The sequence below is a fragment of the Myotis yumanensis genome, unplaced genomic scaffold, assembly GCF_028538775.1.
Source record: "Myotis yumanensis isolate MYYU_CA2020_CCGP unplaced genomic scaffold, mMyoYum1.0.hap1 SCAF_3, whole genome shotgun sequence".
NCBI classification, from domain to species: Eukaryota; Metazoa; Chordata; class Mammalia; order Chiroptera; family Vespertilionidae; genus Myotis; species Myotis yumanensis.
In genome coordinates this window covers 58,376,027-58,388,594 of record NW_027223754.1, presented here as the reverse complement: position 1 = coordinate 58,388,594, position 12,568 = coordinate 58,376,027, and the positions used below count along the sequence as shown (strand labels likewise).

General features: G+C 36.5%; 1 protein-coding gene across 8 annotated transcripts in view; it reads right to left on the bottom strand.

The window, feature by feature from the left end:
- Nucleotides 1–12,568, bottom strand: part of MYCBP2 (MYC binding protein 2) — a 272,896-nt gene that overhangs the window by 133,900 nt on the left and 126,428 nt on the right. For all 8 annotated transcript variants that reach the window (XM_070408908.1, XM_070408907.1, XM_070408910.1 and 5 more), the window contains 6 exons: nucleotides 12,098–12,290; nucleotides 11,222–11,496; nucleotides 7,811–8,032; nucleotides 6,109–6,300; nucleotides 1,503–1,709; nucleotides 551–682 (listed from right to left, as the gene is read on the bottom strand). In XM_070408908.1, the coding sequence (XP_070265009.1) occupies nucleotides 551–682; nucleotides 1,503–1,709; nucleotides 6,109–6,300; nucleotides 7,811–8,032; nucleotides 11,222–11,496; nucleotides 12,098–12,290 (1,221 nt within the window). The remainder of the gene's footprint in view (nucleotides 1–550; nucleotides 683–1,502; nucleotides 1,710–6,108; nucleotides 6,301–7,810; nucleotides 8,033–11,221; nucleotides 11,497–12,097; nucleotides 12,291–12,568) is intronic.

The following is a 12,568-nucleotide window of genomic DNA, read 5'->3' as shown; positions in this document are numbered from 1 at the left end:
TTTGATAAAGTTAAAGTTATTTACTGCTAGATATTTAAGTTATATAATGTAACTTTAATAGTGAATACTATTTGTTAATATTAATTATTTTTTAAAGAGTTCTGGCACAGAAGAGAAGAAAGGGCAGGAATTAATATTTATTGAGTTTCTAAACTGTACTAGACAGTGAGATAAGTACTTAATTCCATTATGTAATCTGAACAGCACTACAATATAGATATTATCCTTCCCAATCTACAGGATGTCTCAAACTGGTTAAATGATGACATGTCCAATATCTTGGAGCTAATATGTGAAAGAGCGGGTATCTGAAGAAGCTAGATCTGTTTGACTCCCAAATCTAACAATACCTTTCATTATACTGTACTTTTTACTATACCAGACTTTAAGAGATCTTTTGCAATTAGGAATATTATACAGTACAATGACAAGAATATAAATGTACTCCCTAAACATTTAAAGCACCACATAAGGAGTACTTTTTGATATTTTTAAGTAAACTACATAATAATACCTATTATTTACAAAAGAAACATATTAGTAAAGCTACCTTTAAAGGAACAACTTTGTCAAGTCTGATTTCAGCGATATCACTGGGTGAATCATCTGTTGTATAGGTTCCTTTGACTAATTCTAGAGATGTCCATCTATGAGAATGAGTAGAATCTCCTGCATGTTCACTCTAATTAAAATAAGACAAAACAAAGTCCATCACACTCTTTATTACAAGAACAGTTTTGATGTATAATCCCTAACTGTTTTAAAGCATATAACATTAGGTATTAGCACTTCCTCATTTATATCACACAAAAAATTCTTTGTACTCTATAAACTATTTACTTTTATCTGATTTCTTGTGGAGTCTAAAACCGAAATCATATAAATGCACTTTTCTCATCTGATGTCCTCAAGGGATTCCTAGTTCTTCATAAGAATAATGCTATATATAATTATAAAGCCTAATGAAATAAAGAATTAATTTAACTGTTTAAAAATATAAAACACAGACAAATTACTATATATTAGGAAAAACTACTTTCTGTTCCATTAATAAAGCTTTGTGAAAACTCAGGTACTTCTATTTAGAGCATATAGCAAAATACAGCTAAAACAATCAATAAGTATCTTTACAAGAATCATCTATTAGTACACTATGACAAAAATGCTTAACCACAGATACAGGTAGTAATATGAGAATATTGTTCTTGTTTCTGGAGAACTTACAATAGCAGAAAAAAATTTACTCAAGACTGTAATCAGAGGCTCAGCTATATTATTTCTAGTCTTATCATTTAAAATCTTTCCTGGAAGTGTAAAAAATATGAGGCAGGAGTGATCCAAGATGGCCTATAGCAATCGGGTAGAATCACTCTCTTTCAATTTTCTTAAAATCTTCCATCTATGACTGATCTACCCTCAAAGATTTGGACTATCATACTATGATAAGACATCCTGATACACAACCCACACAGCAACATGAACACTCTGAGAGTGGTACTTACATCATCAACCAGCACCTCTAATTCATATTCATGAATTCCACCTCCTCCATAGACAGAAAAACCAACCACAACTATTCCAGGCTTGTCAACTGAAAAACAGATTGCATCAGGAGACCCATTCCCAGTGTTCCAACTTCTTCCCTGACTTGTTTTTGTAAATCGGTTGGCACTGGCTTTAACAGAGTGCAGAGAATTAAGTCCATCGATCTGTGAATGACAAAAGCAATTACAACAGTAGTGTTAATAACATACCTTTAAAAAAATCTATGCAAAGGTTTCTAAGTTCAGTTAAGTAACCTACATTTAATACGTGAGGTAAAACCTTCCAAATGGTACATTTCTATTAAAAGATATCCAGCAATAAAAGCAGATTTTCTCATTCTATATTTATACATCATTATCACTTGAGAGTATTTTCTTCTCTTAGGCATATTAAATGATGCATTTCACTTAATTTATAATGCCAGAACTATAAACTTGTTATTACAGTCATACCATATGAATGAACACTCACTTTGAAAACAGATAGCAAAAAAATGTCATCAATATTCTATAGACCAACAAATTGCAAACTATACCACACAGAGCTCTAGGAATTCTGCAGATAGGTATTCAAGAAAGTAGTAAACTCAGGTTCCCCTCTTCAGTCAGACCACCACTCCTTTTATCTGTAAGTTTACAAGTAAGACTTCATTTGCAGAAAATGTTCTCTTAGGTCTGAAGAACACTAGTGTATAGTGATATTAAAACTTGGCATTCAAAAAATTTTGAATACACACACACACACACAAATACAACCACACAGACTTTCATTAGAGAGGATCAGAGAACTTACTTTGGTTTAAAACCACTCTTTTTAATTATAAACCTTGTTGCTGATCTAAGTTGGCTTCAGAAATTTGAGAAAGAAAATTGAAGAGAAAGAAAAACTGCTCTGGGAAAGAAAGATATATGAACGTCTAGACAGGACTATTGGGAACTCCAAAGGCTGTATATTAGGAACCTGCAATTTTGAGCATTCCTTTTCACTAGACAGGTTAGTTCATAGGGGATAAGTATATAGTAACATTCTGGGTGGGACCTATGTGTGCACTACAAACTTTCTCTATCAGATCTACTACAGAAGATAAGCATATTATATAGGCTGAATTAATAACTTAAAATTTTTTTTAATGTTCTGACAGGGCTTTAATGGCACCTGAGGCCAAAGCCTAAGCTAACTAAGAACTGGGGGAAGGCTTCCCAGGTGAGATACTAAACTGCTTAGGTGCATATAATCACTAGGAAATCCTAAAGGCTAAACTGTCACAATTAATCAATAATGAGTGTAGACTAAATGGGCTAATTCAGAATAGATTCTAAAATAAATCTAAAAGTAAGAAAAAGCAAAGACTAGGAATTATGAAAGTAAAATAGAGAAAAAAAGTTCCTTTGTAAAAAATTTGAGACCTGGGACCACTGAATATATGCTAGTTATTAAATATTCATTCCAATGATATAAGATAATTCATATCATGACATGATTTTCAAGACCAATGTACTATCTACTTTTGGGGGGAAAAATAAAATCACTTACCAAATACAGCCAAAATGTTTAGATAAATTATAAAACAGATACTATAGACCAGTGAAATAGTGAAATATAATGCTACTTTACAAAATGTAAAGGCACTTAAAATGGTTTTCTCAAACATAATATTTGATCCTTTTAAAACTTTGTGTTATGGCTATACAACAATGTGAATGTACTGTACTCAATGCCATTGAACTATACACAGAAAATTAGAATAAATTTTATGTTATTTATATTTTACTACATTAAAAATACTTTGTGACTTAGGTAAGATAAAAATTATTATTCCCATTTTACATGTGTATTTGTCTAGAGTCAATCAAGTGGGCATAGCTACCTTTTTACCCTTTCCATGCCATTCATTCTTTAGTAATAGTCCTACTTCCATTACTCATTATGCAGCAACGCAAATTATTTTATTATATATTTTATTTTATATATATATATACATATATATATATCCTATCTAATAAAAGAGAAACATGGTAATTAGCGTACGACCGCTACTGTTCACATTGGCTAATCAGGGCGATATGCAAATTAACTGCCAGCCAAGATGGCAGCCGCAGCCAGGCAGCTGGAAGCGAACATGAGGCTTGCTTGCTTCAGTGAAGGAGGACTCCAACATTCCTCGCCTGCCTTGCCGGCCTCTGAGCTGGCAGTTTGAAACATTGTAACAAATATAGAAGCTAAACAAAATGCCAGAAACCAGCTTTCAGCTGGCTGGGATCTCAGAGCTGGAGTTATACAGTGTTTCGATTATAGAACCGAAACAAACCAGATACCTGCTTTTAGCAGCAGAGGCCTTGGCACAGAATAAAAAAAGAAAGAAAAAAAGGAGCAGTTGAGAGCTTCAGTCACCCACCAGCCTGAAAACAGCCCTCAGTCCCTCACCCAGACTGGCCAGGCACCCCAGTGGGGACCACCACCCTGAAGGGTGTGTGACCAGCTGCAAACAGCCATCATCCCCTCATCCAGGCTGTACAGCCACCCCAGTGGGGACCCCCACTCTGATCCAGGACACCCTTCAGGGCAAACCAGCCAGCCCCTACCCATGCACCAGGCCTCTGTCCTATATAGTAAAAGGGTAATATGCCTCCCAGCACCGGGATCAGCGGAGCCGCAGGCCTCCTGGCACCAGGATCAGAGTGACAGGGGGCAGTGCCCAAACCCCCTGATTGCCCTGCGGCTCTGTGTGTGACAGGGGGCGGGGCCACAATTTCCCTATCCGCCCTGCTCTGTTCGTGACAGGGGAAGGCGCCCCAGATCAGCCCTGCTCTGTGCCTGATAGGGGGAAGCTCCCCAACCCCCTGATCGCCCTGTGGCTCTGTGTGTGACAGGGTGTGGCGCCCCAACACCCCCCCCCACGGGCCCTGCTCTGTGTGTGACGGGGTAGAGCCATAACCTCCCCATCGGCCCTGCCCTGAGTGTGAGAGTGGCAGCGCCCCAACCCCCTGATCGGTCCTGCTCTGTGGGTGATAGAGGGCGGTGCCCCAACCCCCTGATCCGCCCTGCTCTGTGTGTGACAGGGGGCGGTGCCCCAACTCCCCTATCGGCCCTACTCTGTGCGTGACAGGGGGGAGTTCCCCAACCCCCTGATGGGCCCTGCTCTGTGCGTGACAGGGGGGAGCTCCCCAACCCCCTGATAGGCCCAGCTCTGTGAGTGACAGGGGGGAGCTCCCCAACCTCCCTGATGGGCCCTGCTCTGTGACAGGGGCAGTGCCCCAACCCCCCAATCGGCCCTACCCTGAGCATGACTGAGGGTGGCATCACAACCTCCCAATCCGTCCTGCTCTGTGCATGACAGGGGGCGGTGCCCCAACTCCCCAATCGGCCCTGCTCTGAGCCCGACCAGGGGCTGCACCTAGGGATTGGGCCTGCCCTCTGTCACCCGGGAGCAGGCCTAAGCCAGCAGGTCGTTATCTCCTGAGGGGTCCCAGACTGCGAGAGGGCACAGGCCGGGCTGAGGGACTCCCCCCTCCCCCCCCCCCCCCGAGTGCATAAATTTTTGTGCACTGGGCCTCTAGTCCTATATAATAAAAGGGTAATATGCAAATTGACCCTAACAGCAGAGCGACTGGGAATCACTGGTCACTATGACACACACTGACCACCAGGGGGCAGATGCTTAATGCAGGAGTTGCCCCCTGGTGGTCAGTGTGCTCCCACAGGGGGAGCTCTGCTCAGTCACAAGCCAGGCTGATGGCTGCCAGTACAGCGGTGGTGGTGGGAGCCTCTCCCACCTCCTCAGCAGGGCTAAGGATGTCCGACTGCAGCTAGGCCTGCTCCCCTCTGGCAAGTGGACATCCCCCGAGGGCTCCTGGGCTGCCAGAGGGATGTCTGACTGCCAGCTTAGGCCCAATCCTCCTAGGAGCGGGCCTAAGCCAGCAGGTGGTCATCCCCCGAGGGGTACCAGATTGCGAGAGGGCACAGGCCGGGCTGAGGGACCCTCCCGAGTGCACAAATTTTTGTGCACCGGGCCTCTAGTGTATATATGTGTGTGTGTGTGTGTATATATATATATATACACACACACACACACACACACACATATTATATATTTTAATTGATTCTGAGAGAGAGGAAGGGAGAGAGAGAGAGAAACATTGATTGGCTGCCTCCTGCATGCCCCGCACTGGGGATGGAGCTGGCAATCCTGGCATGTGCCCTGACTGGGAATCTCGAACTGATGACCCTTAGGTGCATGGGACGATACTCGACTAACTGAGCAACACCAGCCAGGGCCAAACTTTCATTTACTGGGATAGTGCAATGAAGCAGCTAAGAGAAAAACATATATATTTGTATATGTGTGACATCCTGGGTAAACTGGTGAGAGAGGAAGCAAATAAGAGCAAAGAAGAGGTATAAGAAAGGGGAAAACAGCCTAGTTAGCTTAAATGTATTTTTTTAAAGTAAAAAAACAACAGTGGGACTGAAATCAGTTTCTATGAAACCAAAATATTTGAAAAAAGAAACTATGTGGAAAGTTTAAACATGTGCTTATTATCCAATCTCAAAGTAGAACATTACCTCAGATCCCAGGGCTGAGGCTGTCAGTTCACTGACAATACTGGCCAGTAATCCACAGGTGTTGTAGACGAGGTGGGAGGAGAACAGCTCATTTTCCCTCCTCAGGCTGTTCCTGACTGGGAGCACAACAATAACTAGCATTTTCTCCAGAACTTCACGGAAGCTTGTCATCCCAGAGATGTTCTCTTCACTCTGTGATACATTAAAAAAAACAACAACAAAAACAGTTCCAAGATACTGCTTTGTTTTCCTTCTCAGGGACACTCAATTTCAAAATCTTGTCTTTCTAGAAGAGAACCTTAAAATTCAGACTTGAGTCTAATTCCATAAATCTATCCAGTTGTACGTGGAGTCATTATATCTATTTTTCACTTAGCAGTTCTTTTTAAATTATTAGCCTCTGTGTATCATAAAAGTATCACACATTTACAAGCTATGTTTTATTAGCTTTTTGTCATTTTAACTTATTTTCTTAACTTTTCAGTAACAATTCTTTATGACAAACAGAATAAAACTCTTCCCATTTAAAAAGCTTTCTCTTTAGACAAGATTCCAATCTCAGATAATTATTTCTGGTATATTTAGAGGTAAAGCAACTAAGAAACATTGTAATCTCTGCAAATCTATTTTCTAACAAAATTCTTTCTGTACGTGTATGTAATAAAAATATGGAATTCTATAACTATTCCTATACAATTTTATAACTTCTATGTATTTGACTTCATAAACAAAGAGAGAAAAATTCTAACACCTACCAATGGAAAAAAATCAAAATAAGAAATTACAGACTCTCACTAAAGACCAATGGGAAGTCCAAACGGCATGGCTCAGTGGTTGAGTGTTGACTTATGAACCAAAAGGTCATGGTTCAATTCCCAGTCAGGGCACATGCTCGGGTTGTGGCCTCCATCCCCAGTTGGGGGTGGGCAGGAGGCAACCAATCAATGATTCTCTCTCATCATTGATGTTTCTATCTCTCTTCCTCCTTTCCTCCCTCCCTCCCCCTTCTCTGAAATAAATAAAAACATATTTTTTAAAAAGAAAGATGAATGGGAGAATACTTTTTTCCTCCAGAAAAAAAGGAAAAAGATGATAATTGATTTTAATTGATGTCCAGCATGAACATTATTTATCTCCTTTACCAACCTCAATATTTCTTAGCCAGTTGTGGACAGAAAGCAAAATGTATTTAATTTCATCAAGGGGTCAATGAGGGAAAAAGAGGGATATATGTAATACTTTCACAATAAAGATTTAATTAAAAATTATAAAGAATGTTCTATGACTATTGTTTTGTAATGCTTATTTTAATATAACAAAATGTTACAGAAAATGTTTTAAAAGTTATTTATTTCCTTAGAATTCTATCTTGGCAATATAAAATATATTAGAAGATACAAGTGTTTTATAATATCTGCAATTTTCAAATGGTTCAGCCAAAAAAATTACACAGGAATGCTTTATATAACACTCTTAAATTTCTTATAGGTTAGGAATCATTCAAAAAAAAATTAGAGAAAAAAGAGTACTTATTTATAGGTAAACATGTGACTTTTTTTTGCCTTAATTTTAGTCTTTTTTGTGAAACACAAAATTATTTGGTAAATATATTTACTGATATAGAAGAATAAGCACTAAGCTAAATATGTCTCCATTTGACAGTTTTATTGCTTCAATATAAAATATATTTTAGAAAACCTACCTGGCTGAGTTTTTCCATCTGGGCTACCAAAAGGGGAAAACGGTGAACTAGTGTTGAGTCATTCTCTGTGCTAACTTGTTTAACAATTGATCGTAGTAGTACTTCTCCATCATAAGCAATAGGGAAGATAGAAGTCAGTTTAACAGAGGTGTGACACAGAGCTGACATAACAGCTGCTAGGAGTCGACTACTTGATGTCTTGAAGTTTGCTTCTTGAATGTCCTTTTAAAAACAAAAATATGTAACCCACTAAAAAAATACTGCATCAATATAATGCAAGTTTCTGGATATACAAATGGGAAACACCATTTTAAATCATACCAAAATTTTCTAGAGTTCAATCATTGTAATTGTGTTGTTACAGAATAATATTACATCAATACTTTGAAACACTTGTTTAAGTTACTACCCAATGACAATGGAAAACTATTAAATATGGTCAAGAAAAACCAACTCCTGTTCTCTAGTAAATGAGCTTATATATATTTCTGTATCTTCAGAATCACAGTTATGTCCAGCAATATTCTCAAAGACATAAAAAAGGCCCCAATTAGTATATATCTGAAGCATTTCCAGTAACAAGCATTGAAACTACTTTCCTCAAATAAATTAAATTGTAATTCTGTGCTCCTATAACATTTCACTAATGTTAACATCTCACTAAGATCACAAAATTATGCCATCACATTGCACAGTTTATTCAGGAAAAGTAGTAAGCAAACATGTAAAATTTTAAAACAAAGATTTAAAGAGTTATCTGCACAGGATATCCTAATTCACAAAGGAATTTGTGTATGCACTGCACACATTACTTAGTTCATTAAACACGTGTCACAAAGACAGGCTAAAAGTAAAATATTCTAAATGTTAAACCAATGTTTGTCAAAGTCAGTCTACTCAGCAGCATTTAGCTATGAAAGGTAAGTGCTAGAGATCTGCTACATAACATTGTACCTACAGATAACAATATTGTACTTACACACTCAATATGTGTTGAGAGGGTACATCTTATGTTAAGTGTCCTTACCACAATAACACTTTTTTAAAATGCCAAGAAAAATAAGGTCAGTATCTAAATGGCTAAATAAAATAAAAACAAAGTTGCCCACCCAGATGTCATTACTAGAATACCTTTCCACTAGGCTAGGATACCCTGGTGATTGATGCCAGTGAATTTCTTTTTTGTGGGAGGGGTGAGCTTGAGAGGGGGCTCTATAACTTCCAGTACAATGTTGAGTAGGAGTGGTGAGAATAGATACCTTGTATATTGTTCCCAAATTTAGGGAAACAATAAATATTTCACCATTAATTTTTATGTTAGCTGTAGATATTCTTTATCTTTCTTTAGAAAGTTTCCTTAAATCCTAGTTTGCTGAATTTTTATCGCTGAATAAAATTTTGTCAAATACTATTTTCAATCTGCAGTTGGGAATCTGCGTATTTGAAGTGCTGACCTAAGTTACATGCAATTTTCCATTGTGTGGGTGGTCAGCCCACCTAACCCTCATATTGTTCAAGGGTCAACTATACTTTTTCTGCATCTATGGAGAGGATCATATAATTTTCCCTCTTTACTTAGTTAATATGGTGAATTACAATGAATTTTGAATATTAATCTACCCTTGCATTTCTGAGATAAATCCCACTTGGTATGATACATTTTTTATATTGTTCGATTTGATTTGACAATATTTTTAAGAACTTTTCCATCTATGTTTCTGAGTAATATTTGTCTATCCTAATATTTTAATATCTTTGTCAAATTTTGGTATCAGGATAAAGCTAACTTGATGAATTAGTTGGGAAGTGTTGCCTCCTGTATTTTCTGAAAGAGTTTGTAAAAGATTGTTATTATTGCTCTCTTATATGTTTAAAAGAATTCTCCAATGACAATATCTAGGGCTGGAATTTTCCTTGTATTAGTCTTTGATAATGAATTCAATTTTTAACAGATATAAGGCAATTCAGATTTTCTCTTTCTTATTGTGCAAGATTTGCTTAAGTTATATTTTTCAAGAATTTTTTTATTAAAAGTTATAATTTATTGGTATAAACTTGTTCATAATATTCCCTTCTTATCATTTTGATGTCTGTTGGATCTATAGTGATATTTCCTATTTTATTCCTGATAATGGTATTTTATATTTTTTCTTTCTCTTGTCTCTCAGTCAGACTTTCTAGGAGTTTTAAAATTTTGTTATATTTTCAAAGAACCAACTTCTGACTTTATTAATTTTCTCTATTTACTATTTTACAAATTTCTGTCCTTACCTTTATTTCTTTCCTTTCTCTTTGTTACTTTCTTCTTTCTTTGGATTTGATTTGCTTTTCTTTCTGGCTTCTTAAGGTAGAAACTAAGATCATTGGTTTTAAACCTTTCTGTGTTTGTATACTAGTAAGCATGTAAAAGCATACATTTCCTCTAAAAGCAATGCTATACCTACTTCTTACAAATTTTTATATTATATTTTTATCTTTCAGTGTGAAATATTTTTTAATTTACTTGGATTTGTTCTTTGATTTATAGGTTTTTAAAAGTGTGTCTATTTTCCAAATATTTGGTGCTTTTCTTGATATATTTTGCTATTTACTTCTAATTTAATTCTATTGTGCTCTGAAAACACTTCCCTTAAAATTTTAATATTATGAAGTTTACCAAGACATTTTATGACCTACCAACTCATCTAGGATCTATCTTTGTGAATATTATATGTATAGTTGGAAAGAATATGTATATTGCAGTTGCACCTTCTGCTTCTTAAATGTCACTTAGACCAAGGGGGTTGATAGTACTGTTCAAATCCCTATAAACCTACTGATTTTTTTTGTCTAGTTGTTCTATAAATTACTGAAGAAGCAGTATTGAAGTCTCCAACTATCAATGTGAATTTGTCTATTTTTCCCTGTAGTTTTATAACTGTTTTGCCTCAGATGGTTTGAAACTGTGATTTGGGGCATGTGCATTTATGAGGGTGTGGTTTCCTTATGAGGGAACGGATGTCAACGTGCAAGTTCACTCACAGCTTTCTCTCCTGACGGTTTTGCAGATATGGAGTGGTGGGGGCTACCCTTCTAGTACTATACTGGCTCTCACATATTCACTCACTATTGTTCTTTCCCTCTTACACACATACACACACACACACACACACACACAGGTTTAAAGAGCAAATCAGCAGCTGTACATTGTGCCTGCCAATTTTATAACTAAAAATAATAATAAAGCAAATAGAAAAAATATTTTTTGAACATTGATTATTAAATCTCACATACCAAACTGATTTCCTGATTTACCTTTTATAAAAGTTAGAAAGACTGAGGCAACTGATATTTATTATCTTGAAGAGTACTTATTAAGTAAGTATACCATACTTATTTTATATCAACTAACATTTTATAAACTTAAATTACCTGATCCAAACAATTCAGCAGATCACAAAGGCAAGCCCACTGCAAGGCAGGGGTTGGGTAGAAGGAATGGAAGCAGGCAGTAAAGGTGTTATGACACTCCTGAAGGACAGCTTCCAGGAGACTCAAGGGTTGACTGAGATATCCTTGAGGATCATTATCCAACTTCACCATGCAGTGATCAACTCCTTCTGATAAGATTTTCCTTAACAAAGTTCTGGTTTTTCCAATACATTCTGCTAATTTGCTAGTTTCTTCTACAACTGCTTTTCCTGTAGCTTTAAGGAAACAAAACAGGCTGCTAATTGAATAGAATAATAAATATGCATGAAAACATTCAATATAATTCATGTAATTTCCCATATAACTAAAAATCTTAAGTACTCATAACCTAGAAAGGAAACAATTTAGAAATTAAGTATGGTCCAAACTTATTTCTTTTTAAAACCTATATAGAAAAATAAACAAAACACTGGTTTCTGCATGTAAATCCAAATCAGTTGTTCAAAAATTTCTATTTGACAGAACCTGTTTAAAAAACCACTTTATTAAGAGTATTTAATTTTAGTCCAACATGATTTTTTGTTATCAGAATGACATGTAATGTATTTTATTCTTTACAAGTATCCCAGCAAGCTGACTTTCTCCCCTCTTTTAAGAAGCAAGATGAGGCAGTTAGGGCTTTTTTAAAATTGAATTTATTGGAGTGACATTGGTTAATACAATTATATAGGTTTCAGGTGTACAATTCTATAATACATCATCTGGATATTGTATTGTGTGTTCACCAAGGGATCTTAAACTCTTGGATATCCCTACATAAACCTTCTCAGTTCTCATATATTTTCTCCTCAAAGACATTTTAAAAAAAGATCATACCTGACACTGGGTAAATTTCACAGGTATAGACACGCAGTAACCTCAGACAACAGGTACCCACAAAGCGCAGTCTCTCCAAATCTAGAAGGGTAGCTGTAAACTGGAATCCTTTTAATCCTCTAAGTTCTTCAACTCCTAAGACTAAGGTGGTCCAGCTCCAGTGAAGAATACTCAACAATGACTCAAAACATTCCTAATCCAAAACACGAAGAATTAGATACAAATTAGTCCAAATTATACTATAAGATGAATCAAATCGAAAGCTTTATTTGAACTTGACATTTTTTGTTGAGTTTTGGTAGACCAATTAAAAGACATCTTATTAGTTCATTCATTAAATTACCATTAGGAGCATTTCTGAAGCTTGACAAAAATAGTAAAGTAGTTAGGCATCTATAAAACAACATTCTTTAATATTTTCTTATTTAAAAATACATTTCTAAGTTTCTCTGCTACCAACCTATCTAGTTT